The following is a 21,924-nucleotide window of genomic DNA, read 5'->3' on the forward strand; positions in this document are numbered from 1 at the left end:
AGAATTACACTTTCCTTTCAGTTGCAAATGTGATGTAACTAGCTCTCTTCACACTCATTGCAAAGTTACAAAGAATCCAACTTCCAAAAGTAAAGTAATTTCTTATTTTCACACAATTTAATCCAGATGTTCACACGGACTTGGAAAACTAGAATTCAACAGCAGAGTTCTTCTGAAAATCACCCTTTTCGTCATTGTCAAGCAGCAAAGCATCCAAGATGGCTTGGATATAAAGAATCAAGATTTAGGTCAAGCTCATTCCTCCTTGCCTCTACTTCTCCCCCTTGGTAATTGCCTCTGCATTCATAATTAGCGCACACCAAATTTAATCAAGACTCTCAAATAGCACTCAATCAACCTTCTTTATCCAAGTTTCGAAAAGCATGTTCAACGTGGGATAAAAGAAAAGGGTCGCGTTAAGTTGATGGTCAACATAAACATAGTCTAACTATGACAAAAATACGTAGCGAACATTCAATATTTTAAGAGAAACACAATGCCATTCAACAAAAAATTAATATCACTGGTATTTTGGTCAGTTTTCATGCACCTTGACTAATCTACAAGGTCTCTAATACTTCCTACAAATAAAAATATATATGGTTCAATTTTGATAGATTTTCCCCTAAAAACCATAACCAATTAAAAGTCAATTTTTCATATATCGACATCAAATAGAACCAATTAAATATAGCTTTGGTTTTTGTTGGTCTATCAATATATATTTATTTATTTTGGCTTTTCAATTTTTGTCAGGGTTTATTTAAATATGAGACATACCCTAAGCCCCTCTCCCACCTTTTCCAATGTATCATTAGAAGTAGGACGGGTGCATTGGCCTGTGAAACACATATTGTGAAGATTATATTCCAACATAACTCTATCAAAGCAATTGCTTTCTGAGAAAATATGTCATTTAGCAAGATATCTTGATGACAATATATTAAATAGTGATGAATAACTTAAGGACTTAATTAAAGACAAGATATTTTTATTGTGACAAGATTCTTAGACTTAGAAAAATAAAGACTATCAATCAAATAGAAAGTAAAGGTAAAGAACTACATTACTGTTAAGGCAAAGAACTAGACCATAAACAAAGAGTGCAAATGATTAATATGTACCATAAAATTTTAAATATATGTATGTGTAATATATAATAAGTTTTATAAATATACTTTTGTCGGTTTGGTTTGATAGTTTAGGTTATTTTTTGCTTAAAATCAAAGCCAAACCATAATTGTTGATTTTTTAAATTTAAAACTAAAACCAAATGAAACCAAAAACTATTGTTTTTTTTGTTGTCGGTTTAATTTGATTTTCAATTTGTTTGATTCTTCAGCTTTTCGTAAACAATCCTACCTAGAAGCACAGGTTTTGTGGAAGTCTATTTACCAAGGCTTAGATAGATAAAAATAAATTATATAACATTTTTGTCTTTAATTTGAACCTTTTCTCGTGGTCAATCCCAACTTCATATACCATTCAAATAGAAATCGGAAGTTTGACACGATTTTTAAGACGTACCACTTTCCAAGAATAAAATGCTGATAAATTTTGTTTATTCATTCATTTATTTTGGCAGATAAGTAGTAATTAATTACCTGATGTTTAGGCATGGAATTGTTTGTGGGAAGAGAAAAGACGTTGAAGTAGGGACATGATCATTTTGCTCTTCCCATTCAGCCTGCTGTCCTATTCTCTTCTCCTTATCTTTGATCTGTTCAGCAAATAGTGGAACAAACAATGCAAATAAAATGAGCCTACTTAATAACTTAGAGATAACGAAGTGGAAAGAGTCCCTTTCGGGGACATCTGATAAATCGGAACAATAAGCGAAGATTAGCATGCACAAATCGAGAAATGGTAAAATGTTCATCAATAGTTGCGACTTCATGAAAATTTTACGGCAATTAACAGAAGTAGTTTCACCTTCTTCGTTAGCGTGTTATTTTCCTCCCGTATTGCCTTTTCCTGTAAAATAGCAGAACTAATTCTTAAGATATCAATGATGAACCATTTTTCAATTAAGATTATGATTGGCATGGTAAACGACATAATTTTTATGGGTGAGTTAGTGCAGATATTTTTTGAAGAAAATACATAATGTATTGACGATAAATAAGTTCGACAAATTGGAAGTGTTCTGATGAAATCTTTAGTACTAATTAATTATAACGTCTAAATTTTAGTTGGATCAAGTAATATGAAATTAATAGTTGTAAGGAAAATGACTTATGCATATAAGTGAGGAAAGTTATTTTTCCCTGTTAATTTTTTGTAACCGAACACCAAATAACAACTTTCTCATAAAAAAATATTTCTTGAAAAATAACTTTTGCTCTAGCTAACTTTTTCCAATAACAAATGCTAGTACATCAAATGCAAAATTTCCACGAGGAAGCTGTTGCGGAAGCTAAATGTATATAGTGTGAATAAGTCACAACTACTATACCAAAATTATGACAGCCACCAAATAATAAATAAGACAATAAAACAACAATAAAGGGAACACCAGAATTTACGAGGTTCGGCTAATTTTGCCTACTCCTCGGACACAACCAATATTTTATTTCACTCCAAAAATACAAGTGAAATAATACTAAAGAGAGAAGATACAAATGCCTTAAACAGATGAGAAGGCAAATGAGAGGTGTGTTTAAATCCTAAACATTAGGCCTTCTTTTATAGGGAAAATTTCCCAACCAAATGGCTAACCCACCGATGTGGGACAAAATTTGCCAAATTCAACAAATCTCCACCTTGGCAAAATTCCACATCTTCAATTTTCTCTCAATAACAAATTTTGATTGTGTCTTCATCTTCAATCTTCAGTTTTCAACAATGTTGATCAAATCCAAACAATGTTGAAACTTGACCGCAGTCACCACCTTTGTCAGCATATCAGCAGGATTCTCCGTAGTATGAATTTTCTTCACTGTGACTCCACCTTCTTCTATGATTTCTCGTACGAAATGATACCGAACATCAATGTGCTTCGTCCTTGCATGATAAACTTGGTTCTTCGCTAATTGAATAGCACTTTGACTATCACAAAAAATTGTGATACCTTTTTGTTCAACACCAAGCTCCTTTAGCAATCCTTGAAGCCAAATTGCCTCTTTCACAGCATCTGTAATAGCCATGTACTCTGCCTCTGTTGTAGACAAAGCAACTGTTGACTGCAAAGTAGACTTCCAACTAACTGGTGCCTTTGCAAAAGTAAACACATAACCAGTAGTTGATCTTCGTTTGTCCAGATCACCCGCAAAATCTGAGTCACAATATCCAACTACAGACTGATTGTCTTCCTGCTCAAAAACTAACCCGACATCTACAGTATTATGAATATACCGTAGAATCCACTTCACAGCTTGCCAATGCTCCTTCCCTGGATTGTGCATATATCTGCTAATAACTCCAACAGCTTGTGAAATGTCAGGCCTTGTGCAAACCATTGCATACATCAAGCTACCAACAGCATTTGCGTATGGTACCTTTGACATATACTCTCGTTCAGCTTCATCCATTGGCGACATAGTAGTACTTAGCTTAAAATGGGGAGCAAGTGGAGTACTAACTGGCTTAGTCTTGTCATCTATGCCAAAACGTTGTAGTACTCTCTTCAAATATTCTTTCTGAGATAAACAGAGTTTCTTTGAACGTCTATCTCTAATTATCTCCATGCCAAGAATTTTCTTTGCCTCACCCAGATCCTTCATCTCGAACTCCTTCTTCAGTTGAATTTTCAACTTATCAATTTCTTCCGAATTCTTGGAAGCTATCAACATATCATCAACATATAGGAGAAGATATACAAAGGAACCATCTTTAAGCTTGTGCAAATACACACAATGATCGTATTTGCTTCTCTTGTACCCTTGCCGCAACATAAACTCGTCAAATCGCTTGTACCATTGTCTAGAAGATTGTTTCAATCCGTACAACGATTTTTCAAGTTTGCACACCACATTTTCTTTTCCAGCAACTTTGAATCCTTCTGGCTGAGTCATGTAGATTTCCTCCTCCAAGTTTCCATGTAAAAACGCAGTTTTTACATCCATCTGAACTAGTTCCAAATCCAATTGTGCTACCAAAGCCAACATAATTCTAATGGAGGAATGTTTTACAACTGGAGAAAATACTTCATTGTAATCAATTCCCTCCTTTTGAGCATATCCTTTGGCCACCAATCTTGCTTTGTAGCGAACATCTACTTGGTTAGGAAATCCTTCCTTCTTTGCAAATACCCATTTGCACCCAATTGCTTTCTTTCCCTTCGGGAGATTGGCCAATCTCCATGTATGATTCTGATGAAGGGACTGTATTTCATCATTCATGGCAATCCTCCACTTATCTTCTTCTGAACTTTGGACAGCGTCTTTATAAGTGGTAGGAACATCATCAGCTACAATTGAGGTTGCACAAGCAACCGTCTCAATGAGACGAACAGGTTTCGTTATTGTTCTTTTTGGCCTGCTGGTTGCTATTGATTCAAGTTGTTGTTGAGGTTCCTGAGTTGGAATCTCCTCTACTGGCTCTCCTTCCAGAGGGTAATCTTCATTTGTTTCCTCCTCTGCTTCTTGTGTAGGAAAAATAAATTTTCCCTCAAACTCCACCTGCTTAGAAGCACCTTTATTTTGTTTGGTGTCTTCTGTTACCTTATTTACCATAGCAGATTCATCAAAGGTAACATCTCTGCTGAATATTACTTTCTTTGTCATAGGACACCATAAGCGATATCCTTTGACTCCAGAAGTAATTCCCATAAAAATAGCCTTCTTTGCCCTTGGATCCAATTTTGACTCCGTCACATGATAATATGCAGTTGAGTCAAACACGTGCAAAGAGTTATAATCTACAGCAGGTTTTCCATACCATTTTTCAAATGGTGTCTTGCCATCAATAGCAGCAGATGGTAGACGATTAATGAGGTGGCATGCATATGTAATTGCCTCAGCCCAAAATTCTTTGCCCAAGCCAGCATTGGACAACATACACCGTACCTTCTCCAGCAAGGTCCGGTTCATACGTTCTGCCACTCCATTCTGTTGTGGTGTATGTCTAACAGTGAAGTGTCGGACGATGCCATCATTTTCACAGACCTTATTGAAATGATCATTTTTGTATTCACCTCCATTGTCTGTGCGAATACACTTGATCCTCCTGCCTGTCTGATTCTCCACCATCGTCTTCCATTTGAGAAAAATTCCCAACACTTCATCTTTGCTCTTCATTGTATACACCCATACTCTTCGAGAAAAATCATCAACAAAGGTTACAAAATAGTGCTTCCCACCCAATGAAGGTGTTTTGGAAGGACCCCAAACATCAGAGTGACATAATCCAAAATGCCTTTAGTATTATGGATCGTTGTACCAAATTTAACCCTTGTCTGTTTCCCTTTGACACAATGCTCACAAAACTCCAAGTTGCAAGCCTTGACTCCTTTTAACAATCCTTGATCTGATAAAGTTTTCAAGGATTTTCCTCCAGCATGTCCCAAGCGCATGTGTCATAGCTTGGTTGCTTCTGCCTCTTTGTCGTCACTGGATGTCACTGTCGCTGTCCCAATAATTGTACTGCCACGATAGCGGTACATATTATTATTCTTCCGATTAGCCTTCATTACCACTAGTGCACCGGAGCATACTCTCATCACTCCATTTTCTGCAATGATTTTGAACCCTTTTGATTCTAGGGCTCCCACAGAGATGAGATTCTTCTTCAAATCCGGTACATATCGAACATCTGTTAATGTTCTGATCATTCCATCATGGTTCCTTAATCGTATTGAACCAATGCCATATGAGGTAAGAGGGCTGTTATCCGCTGTGTGGACGACTCCATATTCTCCTTCTTGAAATTCCACGAACCAGTCCCTATTGGGACACATATGATAGCTACAAGCCGAGTCCATCAACCATATGTCTGATGATGTTGATGACTCTGTTGTAACTAATGAGAAGTCTGAATCATCACAATCAGCTACATTTGAATCCATAATGGCCTTTCCATTGTTATGTTTGGCCTTATTCTTCAACTTCGGACAGTCTTTCTTCCAGTGCCCTTTTTCTCGACAAAAGGCACATTCATCTTTGCTGGGTCTGGATCTTGACTTGGATCTTCCCTTCTTTGTCCTCGTTTGACTTTGAGGACGACCCCTCACAAATAGTGCTTCTCCTTCTCCGCCCTTCTGTTTTTCTCGCTTTCTTTGTTCATAGCTGTACAAAGCCGAACAAACTTCTCTGAGAGAAACTTCGTCATTTCCATGGAGTAGAGTAGTTTCAAGGTGCTCGTACTCATCAGGAAGTGACGCCAACAACATCAAGGCCAAGTCACCATCATCATAAGTTGTATCCATATTTTGCAAATCTGTGACCAACTTATTGAAACTGGTGATATGTTCATTCATCGTGGTACCAGGAACATAGGTGAAGTGAAACAGTCTCTTCTTCATGTACAATTTATTTTGACTGTTTTTCTTCAAAAATTTATCCTCCAGTGCTTTCCATAATTTACTTGCAGAAGTTTCCTTTGTGTATGGATATTTCTGCTCTCTAGCAAGGTAGGATCGAATGGTACCGCAAGCAACACGGTTGATAATTCTCCAATCTTCTTCTCCAATAACATCTGGTTTCTTTTCTTCAATGGCCAGATCTAGCCCTTGTTGAAAAAGGACATCTAGAACCTCGCCTTGCCACATCCCAAAATGTCCGGACCCGTCAAATATTTCGACCGCAAATTTCGCATTTGACACAATTCTTGTCATAAGCGAAGATGTCAATGATGACGTATTGTTGACACTTGATGTAGATTCTTCTTGTTTATTGTCTCCCATCTTTGACACAAATATTATTTAATAGCTGACGACACAAATCAAGATTATTTCCTTTCTGATGTAGAAGATCAGACTAAGCTGCAACTACAGAGCATACTCAGACAGAACCTTGACTCAGTTACCAAGATAAATCTTTTCTGATGTGGAAGATCAGACTATGCTGCAACCACAGAGCATACTTAGACAGTACCTTGGCTCTGATACCAATTGTTGCGGAAGCCAAATGTATATAGTGTGAATAAGTCACAACTACTATACCAAAAATTATGACAGCCACCAAATAATAAATAAGACAATAAAACAACAATAAAGGGAACACCAGAATTTACGAGGTTCGGCTAATTTTGCCTACTCCTCGGACACAACCAATATTTTATTTCACTCCAAAAATACAAGTGAAATAATACTAAAGAGAGAAGATACAAATGCCTTAAACAGATGAGAAGGCAAATGAGAGGTGTGTTTAAATCCTAAACATTAGACCTTCTTTTATAGGGGGAAAATCCCCCCAAAACTTAAGAGCCCACCGATGTGGGACAAAATTTGCCAAATTCAACAGAAGCAAACCTTCTTTTGTAGCTCAGAGATAGATTCATGCATGAGTTGATTCTGCAAGAAAACAGCAGTCAAATGTTGCATATTAGTGAAAGCCCAAAATTTGAATCTTGGTCGGTAGTGCTTTCCTTTTTAATAGGCCTTAAACCACCAAGAATTGTGGTAGGATAAACAAGACCCTTTTATCCTTAATTAAAGGTTCCGAATTCGAGTTATAAGAATGGAAAATCTTAGTAGGAGCTTCTCCCTTTAATAAATCTTACACGGTACGAATTCAGACTAATCAAGATATTAAAGCGGGTAATGGACACCGGATAAAAAATCAAAAAAAAGAAAGCCCAAAATTTGAATGGAGAAAAAAAGACCCTTTACCTTTCTGGATCGAATAGCTTTAAGAGCGCTGTCAAGCTGTTGCTCCAAGTTCTGGAGATCCTTCAAGCTCAACGACTCCAGATCTTCTCCCAAATAATGCCTGGAAAAGTATAAAGAAAAATGAACATTGAATCACTCTACGCTACATTTTCAAAAAGAAATACTGATAGTGTAAATAATTTTTACACTATCAAATAATGACGGAACTAAGTGGAAGGAAGGCGGTTCATCAAAAACTTATACCATACACATTGGGTAAAAACGAACATATTTTTGTTATATATAAGGAACGAAATCCCCTTGACATGAGAAAAAATTCTAATGTATCAGCCATTATTACCAAATCATTTAAAAGTCATGTTATAACTTCTAGAGTTGTAATTAAACATGATGGGAAACCAACAAAGCAAAGGAAATGACCTTATAAAACATGTAAAATACAAAGTTTCTTTACACTGTCCATCACTGGGTGTATATAAGTTAAACTCTCCCAAAAGATTTCATGGAAGCAATTATGCTCTTACTTGTGGTTCCTTTGCAGAAGATCAATCTTAGCCTTGAGTTTTGTGTATTCCAAGCTCCAATTCTCCTGCAAGACTTATCTAATTCATACTTAGTACATTGATACTAGAAAACCTCGTATTTGCAGGTACGTACCCCTATTAATTGAAGGAAAGAAAAAGCTGATAGTCATACTGATGATGATTCAGAATTGCTCGCAAGAAAGCGTCTCTCTGCATATGAGTATCTTTCATATCGATCAAGAATCTCCTCCATACTGTTGCAAGAAATGGTACAATTACTAGCTACCTCTTTCCAAGAAAAATCTTTGGAACAAATAATTTTGTAAACATATTATATGTAAAAATACTTGATTTGTAACAAGGGTTGTTAGCGATATAGTAGATATGCCCTAGATCAAATATCATGTTTGATGATTTGAACATATTTTGGTGAACGTCGTTTGATATAAAATATATATTGTATTTGATATTCTTTTATCATAGTTATTATTAATTGCTTGATTAATATAATAAGGTCCTTGATTAAATTTTGTGACTTGTCATCGTGATCTAATTCTCTCTCCAACTCTAGCCTAAAAGCATCTCCCAACAACATGGAACCTCCACCGATTAAGCCACCAATCCCACCGGAACTATCGGATAAACACAACCAAATAGAGGTAGAGTTACCTCAACACTCCTATAAGGAAATGCTCCTAGATAAACAAGTGAACAACCAAACCAACTACTACGACATGGATAACCAATCAATTTCAGAACTGGACAAAGGGAAGCATATTGAGGGCTCAATTCCCCTCTCACAAGAAGACAAAGAACGCCTTCATTTACCATGGAGATACTCGGTAATCATCAAAATATTCAAAAGAAAGATGTCACACCATATGCTTCGATCTAAGTTAAACGACCTATGGAAGCCATCCGACCAGTTAATCTTGATTGACCTAGGGTGGGACTTCTACATAGTAAAGTTTAGCTTAGAGGAAAGCATGGTGAGGGCTCTACACCTAGGACCTTGGTTTATCTCTGGAAACTTCTTATTTGTAAGGAAATGGGAACCAAAATTTGTTCCTCAAGAAGCCACCCTCACCTCTACTGCCATTTGGATCCGGCTACCCCAACTGCCAACAGAATTTTGTGACAAGGATATATTAGAAAAAGTTGGGAGGAAGCTAGGCAAACTCCTCAAGATAGACCAATGTACATCCTCTACTCTAAGGGAGAGATATGCACGCATCTGTATCCAAGTGCCACTGGAAACTCCAGTGGAAACAATAGTAATCATAGGAGATCATAAACAGGCTGTGATTTATGAAGTGAAGGAACCCTATGCACCATTTGTGGCAGGATAGGGCACACTACTCTTAAATGCAACTATAAAATACACACATCCACAACATTCAAAGAACCACAAGAAGTTCATCAAAAGGAACCATTCCCAGAGGAAAGTGAATGGAAAACTGTCACCTTCCCACGCAGACGTAAACAGGGACAAGCAAAAACAATACATAGCAGTGACGGCAAAATGCATAAACCACAACATGCTCCACAGACGGAAGAGATATAGGTAAACATGTTTGATGCCAATTCAGGAAAATTCTTACAAACTCAAACTCTTCATTATAATTCAAAAATATTAATAAACAGTGTACAAAAAAACCAAAGGAGGCTAATTGGCCCAAACAGACTCTCTACTGGTGCACAAGATACGTCCAAACACGGGCAGCATACAGGCCCAAGAGAGCAGCCCAATACGGGAGCCAAACGAAAAGCGGGGCCAACATCCGATGACCCCACCAGCTCAAATCATGAGCCCAGTTCTCAAGGGGCCTCTAGCCCAAACCCCAATGCCTCAATCACCACACTTGGTGAAACACCCAATGGGGTCGGTTCCTTATCTCCAAACGGGGACTCCACCATGGGCACCACTGACAGGCCAACTCCCCACCCAAACACACAAACCTATGATTTCCCTACCAAATCTACTACAACATCCTCTAATGGAGAAATCCCAACAGTCACCAACAACAATCGAGTGCCCTATCTCCTATCCCTTCCATCTCTAAATGAAAAGACCAACCAACCCGTCATCTTCTGCTCCAAAACGAAAGAGCAACTCACCACCCCTCCAAGACATCCAGAAAGGAATCTCCAAATCACTGGAGATACTTGTAAGCACGTGATTTTTGCCCTATATGAGAATTACTCCCAAAAAATTCAAAAATAAAATAATTTTTCTTTGGTGTGCAATTTTGTGATATTTTGAATAATTATTTGTATTTGTCTGTGCGTGTTTATTTGCTAAATTAATAAAAAAATACAAAAATATGTCGCATTTTGCATGTAGGATTTAATTCTACAATTTTTAGTAATTAAATTTGTTTCACAAAAATTAAAAATTACAAAAATAGGCATCGTTTGCATTTTTAGCATTTAATGTCCAAATATACAATTTTATGCTTAATTATTACTTAATTGTGCATTAATTGTTATTGGGAGTTAATTTGCGCTTTTATAACTTAATTTAATTCTTAATAATAGTTTAAGTATTTTTATAATTTAGTTTTAGAGAAATAAAATAAGAAAAGAGAGCGAAAATATAAGGAAAGTCGGAATTGGGCCTCTTCTTCAATTTCAAGCCACAGGCCCAAAAAATGGCCCAATCTTCCCTACGACCCAGTCCATTTCGAACTGGGTCGACCCAGTCCATAACCCAAAAGACCCAAACCCCTTTGTCTTACATTTTACAAAACAAAACAAAAATTAAAAGAAGAAAACCCTAAAAATACTAAACCAATCCGCCACCCCTCCTATCTTCTTCTTCTTCCTCAAGATAACCATGGCTGCCTCCCATGGCGTCGTCCAGACCTTCGACCAAACAGTCCCCTCCCTCGTCGTCATTGTCCGTCGTCAACACTACCCTAAACAAACGACCATGGACGCCTGAACCGCCGGACCCCCCGTCGCTGCCCTCGTCGTCCAGCTCATTCCGCCATGGATGAGCGTCGACCAGCTGCTTCCGTCGAGCAGCTTGAGGCCAAAACAAGCCTCAGCTGCTGCTGTTCTTCTTCGTCTTCTTCAGCTTGAGCGTCTCCATGGAAGCTATCTCCGAGCTGCTGTTTCTGCTTCACGTCCATGGCGTCCAAGCTGCTGCTGCTGCTTCCCGTTCCACCTTCTTCTTCACTTCCAGCTGCTTCCGTTCATCACTTCTCCTTCGTTCCAGCTGTTGTATCTTCAGACGAGCTGCTCGGTTGAGTTTTAGTCGAGGTCGTCGAGCGTCGTTTTGAGTTCGTCAAAGTTTACAAGGAAGGTGAGTTCGTCGTTGAGTTCGTCGTCGAATCCGGACAGATTCATTCCCATTCGAGGTTCGTCGAAACAGTCCGTACATATTTCATTTCGATCCGGTTAGTAGTTTTTGAGTTTTATTTTGTCCGTATTTTGCTTTGATATTTTCGAATCTAAAATCGGCAAATGTTTGTTTTGTTTATCGTTTGAATTAATTTTTAGTTCATGCTCATGTGTTGTTTGTTAAATTAATTTTTCAGATTTCAAATGAAAGATTAATTAGTTATTTTTCATGTTTATTTCATGTTTGTATTGTTGTTTAAGTGAATATTTGTTAGTTTAATGTTTGTTAGATACAAATTGAAGTTTAATTAATTGTTTCTTCAATTTGTTTCATGTGTTTATGTATTGTTAGAAATTGTTAATATTGTTAAGTTCAAGCTTAAGTTCATAATTGTTTATTCGTCGATCTTGTTATTTGTCTAAAAAGAATTTAGTTGTGTTAAAGGAAATATATTGATTTAATCGTTTAATCCGTCATGTTTGTTGTGTTAAAATAGATTCATTCATGTTCATACTTTGTTTGGATGATCTTGAATCCGAATTTTGTATAGTTTGATTTCTTGTTTACCATTTGTGATTATTTCTTGAATTTGTCTCATAAAGTTTAATATAGGAATTGTTGGTTGTAATGTTGTTAGAATTGATTTTAAGTTCAATATGATTGAAGTTAGAAATCTAAATATACTTGTTTGTTGTAGTTGTTGAATCCGAAAATAGGATTGTTTGTTGCTAAAATATTGTTCAATCAAATTTTAGTTGTTCTTTGTTGTTCAATTTGTGTTCATGTGATTTGTTGTTGAAATGTTGTTGAAATCATGTTCATGTGCTTTGTTGTTGAAATGTTGAAGAAATCATGTTCATGAAATTTGTTGTTTGAACATTGTTAGAAATTAATCATATTGTCTATATTTTGGTTAAGTTTGATTAAATGATGTGTTATAGCTGATGGGTAGTTTGGTAATTTGTAGTACGTTCAGGGGTAGTTTGGTAATTTCAGTAAGGTCGGAGGGGTAGTTTAGGAATTGTACATTTTGTAATTGTTTATATGAAGCATGGGGGACAAAATAAAATGGGGTGGGTTGTGATATGGTTATTTAATATAAAGGGGGGACAAGACAAAATTTAGTGGGGGGAATCTTGCATTATTTTATGTTAGGCATGGGGGACAAAATATAATGGGGTGGTGTGATATGTTTATTTAATGTAATGGGGATGAGTGGGAAGATAATGGGTTGGGTAGAGAAAAAGTATTGATTTTAATTAATTGAAAGATTTATGGGATGGGTTATATAAGAAGTCTTGAAATCAAAGAGGACAGAGGGAGATACGAGAGAAGAAAAAATACACATACAGATAGAGAGAAAAAACGGACAGAGAATACAGAAATAGAGAGAAAAAAGGGCTGAACATTTAAGAGAAAGAAAAATTCCGAAAATATTTAAGCTTTCAAAATAAAATAAAAGATTAAAAAAAATCTTCTGCTTTCTTTGTTTGAAATCAGTATTAATTGTTGTTGTTTCATTCAAAGCTTGAAGCTTTTGTTTTTGGGACTACTGCTCTACTGGTTTGCAAACTCTTTTCCTGGGTTGTTACTGTTGTTGGGCTATTGTTGCTGTGTTGTACTGATTTTACTGCTGCTGCTGATTCTCATATTCATTTTCTTTTGCTTCCAATATCAGGTACACAACTGAAAAGCTGGTTATTGTAATCCGAAATATGAAGCATGAATACATATGAAGAATGAAAATTTGAAGTTTTAATTTCGTTTTTCTTTGTTCCTTTTGTTGATTTTATTTAAGCTATTTCATGAATTACTAAATAATAACTGGAATAAGAAAATAATATCATAAGTTAGTCTGTAATAAATCAGTTCGGCAAAACAGGTTAATTCACTAGTTATGAAGGTTTCAAGATTATAGGTTGATCATGAACAAGTAGCTAAATTTAGCTAACACACGAATTTAAATTAAATATCGTAAATTAGGCATTAAGGCATGACTTAAGCTTAAGTAAGATTAGAAGAACGTTTAAGTCTAATAAACTTTCTAATAAGCTTTAGTAAATATGGTTAAATCTAGTTTCAAATGATTGTGAATAATTAATCTCAATAATATTTTTTTAAAATAACAATGCTGAGTTTTAATCTAGCTATATTTGTTTATTTTGAATATTAGTTGTTGAACTTTTATTTTATTTATAATTTTCGAAATTAAGAATAAAATTCTTTTTTTCATCAATATTTGTATTAATCAAGCAATTAGCGTGTCATGTTTTCTTAATAATAATAATATTAAAAAAACGTAATTAATTAGGATTTTCTTTATTCATTTTAGAGACTAATTTTAAATAGCAAAATGTAGTCGCTTTAAGATTTATCCATTTAGGAAAATAAATGAGATGAGCCTCGCTTAATAAAATGTATAGATTGCGGGGCCCTCAATAAATGTACATTTAATTGCTTAGAATTAAGGAGGAGTCGTTTTAGCAAATTTCACGGCCCTACCCCAAAGTAATAAATCGCTAATTGCTTTAGGCGCGATATAATAATAATACATTCTTAAACACGGGTATGCATTTATGCGACCCAAATCCAAATCCCAAAACATTGAATAAAAATACGTTCCGGATCGTGGATGCATTTTATGTGACCCAATCCAAAGACATGTTTTTAAACGATGTTCACATTCTTTAAAAAATATAATAATGAAAGCGGTAAAAAGATAAAACTTGCACATGAGTCCATATTTGTATAAAATCAGATAATCAAGCCAAATATAACAGTTGAGCGACCGTGCTAGAACCACGGAACTCGGGAATGCCTAACACCTTCTCCCGGGTTAACAGAATTCCTTATCCGGATTTCTGGTTCGCGGACTGTAATACAGAGTCATTCTTTTCCTCGATTCGGGATTAAATTGGTGACTTGGGACACCCTAAATCTCCCAAGTGGCGACTCTGAAATAAATAAACAAATCCCGTTTCGATTGTCCTTTAATTGGAAAAAACTCCCTACGCCCCTCGCGGGGGCGGAAAAAGGAGGTGTGACAGCTCTGGCGACTCTGCTGGGGATTAATAGTCCTGAACCACTGGTTCAGGGTTTAAGAATTCGAGCTTAAAATAACTGTTATAGTTGGCATTATTTATTATCTGATTTTTACATGATATATGCTTAATGTGCTAAATGATGCTTTTACCGCTTTAATATTATCTGAATTGTGTATATAAAACTGCTACGAAACCCTTCTTCTTTCTGAGTCTTCTAAATTTATGGTGTACACGTGCGCGTGGCCCACCTTTCTGTTAGAAGTCATACCAAATAAGACGAAGTTGGGACAAGTAACTAGGCCGGGCAGACTTTCGTGCTCCCGGTACGTTGCCCCCATTTCGGCTCAAGCTGTCCACTTGGGTAAGCCAGGGCTAGAACAATATGCCTCAGGTTTTTCACTTAGAATAACTCAGCTACATGCCGGATCCCTAGTAGGAACGTTTGTTTGCATCACGTGCATTTGACTTTGGAGGCTCAACATAGGGGTTGGGTCTGTCTAGGACAGGTGTACCAAAAAATGAAAACGACCATCCTGATGCATCTTACTTGCTACTATTTGCGCATTTATTTGATTCGGATTTGTGTGTTGACTGACTTTTGAATATCAGGAATAATATTTTGAAATTGAAAAAAAAAAAAAGAAATAGCTGTTAGGGAATTGATTGTTTATTTTTGAAAAAAAAAACCAATGCCAAAATATTGTCAAAACTCTACCGAAATTTTGAGAATGAAAAAAAAAATGTTTATTAGTTTGTTTTAATAAAAGCAAAGAAAAATAGAAAGAAAAAAAAGTGTCTTGTTTTTCAAAAAAAAACAAATTAGAAAAAAAAAATAGTTTGTCTTGCCATAAAAATGAAAATGAAAAAGAGTCTTGTTTTTAAAATGGGTTTTTATTTATTTATTTGTTTAGATGCCAAAATAAAAATAAAAATAATAAAATAAAAAGAGTCGCGTTGAAAGTGGTTTTATTATTTGTTGCAAATATATATATATATATATATATATATATATATATATATATATATATATATATATAAATCCAAAAAGTTTTTCTTTATTTCCAAAAATGTATATATATCTTTATTTGTTGCAAAAATATTTGTCCTGCCAAAAAGTCTAGAAAAGGTTTTTTTAGACTCCCAATTTTCAAAACAAAAAATCCAAAAATATTTTCCATTATAGACTTCTTTAGAGAGTCTTTTTAATTATAAAAAAAATAAAATATATATATAATAAAATAAAACAAATTCGAAAATATTTTCCTTCTTCTTTAAAAATTGAAAGAAAATTCAAAATTTAAAAAATATTTTTTTTAGAAAGCATTTCTTTTATTAAAGGTAAAATTCCAAAAAAATATATTTTCTTTCTTCTTAGAATAAGAAAAAAAAATATCTTCCTTTTACTTTTGAAATTCTCCAAGTTCAAATCAAAAGAAAAGGAATTCTTAGAAGTCTTTCTTTCAAAAAGAAAATCAATCAAAAATCCAAAAAATATATATATTTCCTTTCTTCTTTTAAAGCAGTTCTTTTACAAATTCATAATTTAAAATTAGTTTATTTACTTATTCTTGATCAGCCCGAACTACGCTGGTTTGATTCTCACCGGATGTGAGATACGTAGGCAACCCTCATCGGGTCCAACCCCCCTTTTTTGTTAAAATAGCCAAAAACCAATAAATAAATAAAAAACATGTCAAAATTTTAATTTTTTCATAAATAAGTCGGGCAGTGTCCAGCCTCCACTTTTTACTAAAACAAAATAACCAAAAAAAAAATATGTCAAATTTTAGTTTTGTCATAGAAAAGTCGGGTGACGCTGTTTTATCAAGACATAGCCGAATGTTCCCGAAAGGGACGCCAGAAGGCTGACTTTGCATAAACAGCCACCTTTTGGGTCATGTTTAGGATTTTGGTCCAGTTGACCCACACAGCCGTAAAAATCTTCGTCCCCGAGGCGCTGAAGGGCCGTGTTTGCAACACCCGGTTTTTATTATAATTTGAAAAAAAAAAACAAAGAGTCAACGGTCAGGTGAATACCGTTTGGATATTTGGTCAAAATAAGTCAAGCCAGCTTCGGCCGCGTCTTAAACCGTTCTTGCCGAAATAGCCTTAGAGTATCTTTCAGTTGTCGAAAGGCTATTTTCGTAAAAGAACGGACAAGTTTGTAAAGTGTCATAAAATAATCTCCTCCGGCCTAATTTGGAAGGGGCCACATTTGCAAAAATAATTGTTTGGTTGCATTTGTCAAACGGAGAAAGGAAGCTGGCCGTTTGTTTTTGGAGTTTGTAAAACTTTTGATTAGAATATGTGGGTCGTTTGATTTTCAAGTTTGAAGGTCATTTTTAAACCTTTGAAACCCAGTTTTATTATGAAAATTGATAATTCAAAAAAAAATATTTCATTGTTGTTACCTTTTATTGGTCCGAACTACGCAAGGTCTGATTCATGCGGGGTCATGATACGTAGGCAATCTCCATAAGATTCGACCACAACAAAAAATGAAAAAAAAATGAAAATAAATCGAAAAAAAAAAAGAAAAGAAAAAATGAAAAAAAAAATCGAAAAAAAAATGAAAAAAATAATCGAAAAAAAAAGAAAATGAAAAAAAGAGGAAAAGATGTTATTGATAAGGGGAACCGACGGAGTCCATTCTAACCTGTTTCGCTTTGAATCACAAAGAAAATTAAGGTGGTTGGTTTGTGGTAAGCCGGAAATACAAGACCCAGAAGCACAATTTGCGGGGATCAGGCCTGATAACAGAAGCACTCGAATCCTATTGGGACTTGTTGACTAAAGTTGATGATATTGAAGTTGGCAATGGTCTGGGCAATACTGATGCGAAGCTCAGTGGCTGAGATGCCGATTTTGATAAAATGGGAGGACGCTCTCTTCCTTGGTTACCAAGAGAGAAGCTTTTGGTGGTTTATTTTGTTGTCATTTCTGTTGTCCGGATTATTCTTAAGGTTGTAATCCAGATATTGTCTTGTGTCAAACCTTCTAATCTTTCCAGTTTGTCATATCAGTTTGTTTAAGTTTTGTCGAGGTTGTGTTAGGATTTTATTCTGGTTATTTTGTTTGTTTTATTATTCAAACCATTTCGCCAATAGTCTAATACAAAAGCCGGTCTTTTATTATTTCCAGTCATCTTTTTATTTAGTCCTTTTGTCATTTTCGTTCAATGCCGATTCTAGGGACATGACATGCGCACACAGTTTGGGCCTAGTCTATAAAGTTAATCATAAAACCCTGGGAAGGTGATCAAAGCATTTAAAGGAAATAAGAACGGTTTGAGATTATTTGAAGCCCGAGTCATGTGGAACTGGGGCAAGTAAAACATAAAGAAAACCGTTAAATGCAAGATTCGCCAAATTGGCATGAGGGTCGTGCATGAGAGTGAGAGTGTCGCCCAGCAGTGCTTTAGAAATGACAAATGAAAAAGCAAGTGTTTAACATAATTGTCAAGTCCAGCACCATCGGAAGAGACTATAAATCTATGTTCAATTGTGTTGTTTGCACTTGGCATGTTTTGAAGACTGGAATGACGAAGGCATTTTGTTCTGCTACCTAAACACTTTATCCTTCGTTACCCCTTTTGAGCCTTATTTTATTTTCTTTCATACCCCTCGTTCGGAATCAATAGCAACGACTAGGAAATACGAGCCTGGAAGGTAAAAGAAAAGAAAAATGATAACAAAAAAAACAAAAAAAAAAACAAAAAAAAACGAAAAATGATAACAAAAAAACAAAAGAAAGTCAGAAGAAAAAAAGGAATTGGGAACTACGTTTGACCTGATTCCTCAAAGAGGATACGTAGGCGCTTCACGGCTCGGTCATAGGGTGCACAGTGTGCATAGTGTGCATGGTGTGCATGGTGTAATAAAAAAATTAATTAATTAATTAATTATAAATAAATAATCTCCAAGCAAGAAACTGGGGCAAGGGTTGCGCTTGTGGGAAGCAAAAATTGGTTCCGAATGTTGTAATTTTAAACCCCAAGTTTATTTTGTTTTTGAGCCTTTAATACCCTTTCTTTCTAGCCTGTCCAAAAACCCACATTACGGTCCAAAGAAAGACCTTCTGACCAGTCTGCAAAAGATGCCAAGTCAGACAAATGAGAGTCTTACCGGCGAACATAACATTCTGTTCTACAGCAGAAAGGACTCTAATCTCCAGCAGAGAGAGTCATACCGGCAACACTCCAAAATCCCCAGCTGGAAAGTGATACAAATGAGAGAGTCTTATCGGTGAAAATCTTCACGGACACCATAAGGCGATGAAAGCTGAGAGAAAAACCAAATGAGAGAGACTTGATGGTGAAAACCTTTTGGGCACTACAAGTCGAATAAGATTGGGAATCAGATGGGGAATCGTCAAAGGAAGATCTTGAAAGACGATTGACGACGGAGGATAGGCCACATATGCATGTCATGACCATTAGAGTCGGTGTCTGCGTTTGATAGGTTTTTATTTATAGTTTCTTTTGTTGAAGAGTCATTTTTTCCTTTGTCTTTTATTCTGTTCCTTTTTATCTTTCTCCTTTCATAGAAAATTCCCCAGTAGAATCTGTTTGGTCAGAACCAGTAGGAAATGACTTCAAAATAGGCCATCAGCTTTCCAAGATAAGATCTGACTAGTACATACAAATGATATAGTCAGCAAGGAACAAGGGCGAGGCCAGTATCAAGAAAGATATCCCCAGCAAGAGGGAATTGACAAAAGGTTTGACGAGTGTCAAGAGGGATATCCTTGCCGAAATCAAAGGTTATTAAACCTCAAGACCAGAGCCCGTGGACAAACAAGGAGAGCAATAAGCATGATTTGGGAAATTCATGCGAGACTAAAAGGTCGGGAAAATGCAAGTTTCCGAGCCATGCCACGAAAGAAGAGGGATATCCCCAGTAGAAAAGGATTATCCCCAGCAAATAATATCATCCCCAACAAGTTGTGGGACGCAGAGTAAGGAAGGAGAAAGGGAAAAGCCATCCCAGTAGGCGTATCATAACCAACCACCGCATTTTAAACTAACGAATTTTGTTTGATTTGAAACAGGTAAAAGAAATGGCATTCATAACGGAAATGCATGCCACAAGAAAGATTGTCAAACTGGGGCAGAAAATTTTCTTTTCAGTTAGAAAATTTTCTGGAAATCAGGAACCCATTTGGGGAAGAATAAAGATAGCACCAAGGAAGTGGTCTTTGTAGCAGGGTTGCCCCCAACATAATAAGTTTCCAATGGAGGGGTTCATCCGCCCTCGAATAGGATATTTTGGGTTCATCCGCCCTCGAATAGGATATTTTTGGGTTCATCCGCCCTCGAATAGGATATTTTGGGTTCATCCGCCCTCGAATAGGATATTTTGGGTTCATCCGCCCTCGAATAGGATATTTTTGGGTTCATCCGCCCTCGAATAGGATATTTTGGGTTCATCCGCCCTCGAATAGGATATTTTGGGTTCATCCGCCCTCGAATAGGATATTTTTGGGTTCATCCGCCCTCGAATAGGATATTTTGGGTTCATCCGCCCTCGAATAGGATATTTTGGGTTCATCCGCCCTCGAATAGGATATTTTTGGGTTCATCCGCCCTCGAATAGGATATTTTGGGTTCATCCGCCCTCGAATAGGATATTTTGGGTTCATCCGCCCTCGAATAGGATATTTTTGGGTTCATCCGCCCTCGAATAGGATATTTTGGGTTCATCCGCCCTCGAATAGGATATTTTGGGTTCATCCGCCCTCGAATAGGATATTTTTGGGTTCATCCGCCCTCGAATAGGATATTTTGGGTTCATCCGCCCTCGAATAGGATATTTTGGGTTCATCCGCCCTCGAATAGGATATTTTTGGGTTCATCCGCCCTCGAATAGGATATTTTGGGTTCATCCGCCCTCGAATAGGATATTTTGGGTTCATCCGCCCTCGAATAGGATATTTTTGGGTTCATCCGCCCTCGAATAGGATATTTTGGGTTCATCCGCCCTCGAATAGGATATTTTGGGTTCATCCGCCCTCGAATAGGATATTTTTGGGTTCATCCGCCCTCGAATAGGATATTTTGGGTTCATCCGCCCTCGAATAGGATATTTTGGGTTCATCCGCCCTCGAATAGGATATTTTTGGGTTCATCCGCCCTCGAATAGGATATTTTGGGTTCATCCGCCCTCGAATAGGATATTTTGGGTTCATCCGCCCTCGAATAGGATATTGTTGGGTTCATCCGCCCTCGAATAGGATATTTTGGGTTCATCCGCCCTCGAATAGGATATAATGGGTTCATCCGCCCTCGAATAGGATATAATGGGATCATCCGCCCTCGAATCGGATATTTTGGGTTCATCCGCCCTCGAATAGGATATTTTTGGGTTCATCCGCCCTCGAATAGGATATTTTGGGTTCATCCGCCTTCGAATAGGATATTTTGGGTTCATCCGCCCTCGAATAGGATATTTTGGGTTCATCCGCCCTCGAATAGGATATTTTGGGTTCATCCGCCCTCGAATAGGATATTTTGGGTTCATCCGCCCTCGAATAGGATATTTTGGGTTCATCCGCCCTCGAATAGGATATTTTTGGGTTCATCCACCCTCGAATAGGATATTTTGGGTTCATCCGCCCTCGAATATGATATTTTGGGTTCATCCGCCCTCGAATAGGATATTGTTGGGTTCATCCGCCCTCGAATAGGATATTTTGGGTTCATCCACCCTCGAATAGGATATAATGGGTTCATCCGCCCTCGAATAGGATATAATGGGATCATCCGCCCTCGAATAGGATATTTTGGGTTCATCCGCCCTCGAATAGGATATAATGGGATCATCCGCCCTCGAATAGGATATTTTGGGTTCATCCGCCCTCGAATAGGATATTTTGGGTTCATCCGCCCTCGAATAGGATATTTTTGGGTTCATCCGCCCTCGAATAGGATATTTTGGGTTCATCCGCCCTCGAATAGGATATTTTGGGTTCATCCGCCCTCGAATAGGATATTTTTGGGTTCATCCGCCCTCGAATAGGATATTTTGGGTTCATCCGCCCTCGAATAGGATATTTTGGGTTCATCCGCCCTCGAATAGGATATTTTTGGGTTCATCCGCCCTCGAATAGGATATTTTGGGTTCATCCGCCCTCGAATAGGATATTTTGGGTTCATCCGCCCTCGAATAGGATATTTTTGGGTTCATCCGCCCTCGAATAGGATATTTTGGGTTCATCCGCCCTCGAATAGGATATTTTGGGTTC

General features: G+C 36.8%; 1 protein-coding gene across 1 annotated transcript in view; it reads right to left on the reverse strand.

Moving 5' to 3' along the window:
* LOC104238347 (agamous-like MADS-box protein AP1) overlaps positions 1-21,924 on the reverse strand; it is a 48,098-nt gene continuing 26,174 nt past the window's right edge. The window contains exons 2-8 of the mRNA XM_070171922.1: positions 8,465-8,546; positions 8,293-8,357; positions 7,769-7,868; positions 7,409-7,450; positions 1,933-1,974; positions 1,605-1,720; positions 1-297 (exon numbers count right to left, since the gene is read on the reverse strand). Of these exons, the coding sequence (XP_070028023.1) occupies positions 198-297; positions 1,605-1,720; positions 1,933-1,974; positions 7,409-7,450; positions 7,769-7,868; positions 8,293-8,357; positions 8,465-8,546 (547 nt within the window). The 3' untranslated portion in view covers positions 1-197. The remainder of the gene's footprint in view (positions 298-1,604; positions 1,721-1,932; positions 1,975-7,408; positions 7,451-7,768; positions 7,869-8,292; positions 8,358-8,464; positions 8,547-21,924) is intronic.

The sequence above is a fragment of the Nicotiana sylvestris genome, chromosome 4, assembly GCF_000393655.2.
Source record: "Nicotiana sylvestris chromosome 4, ASM39365v2, whole genome shotgun sequence".
Lineage (NCBI taxonomy): Eukaryota > Viridiplantae > Streptophyta > Magnoliopsida > Solanales > Solanaceae > Nicotiana > Nicotiana sylvestris.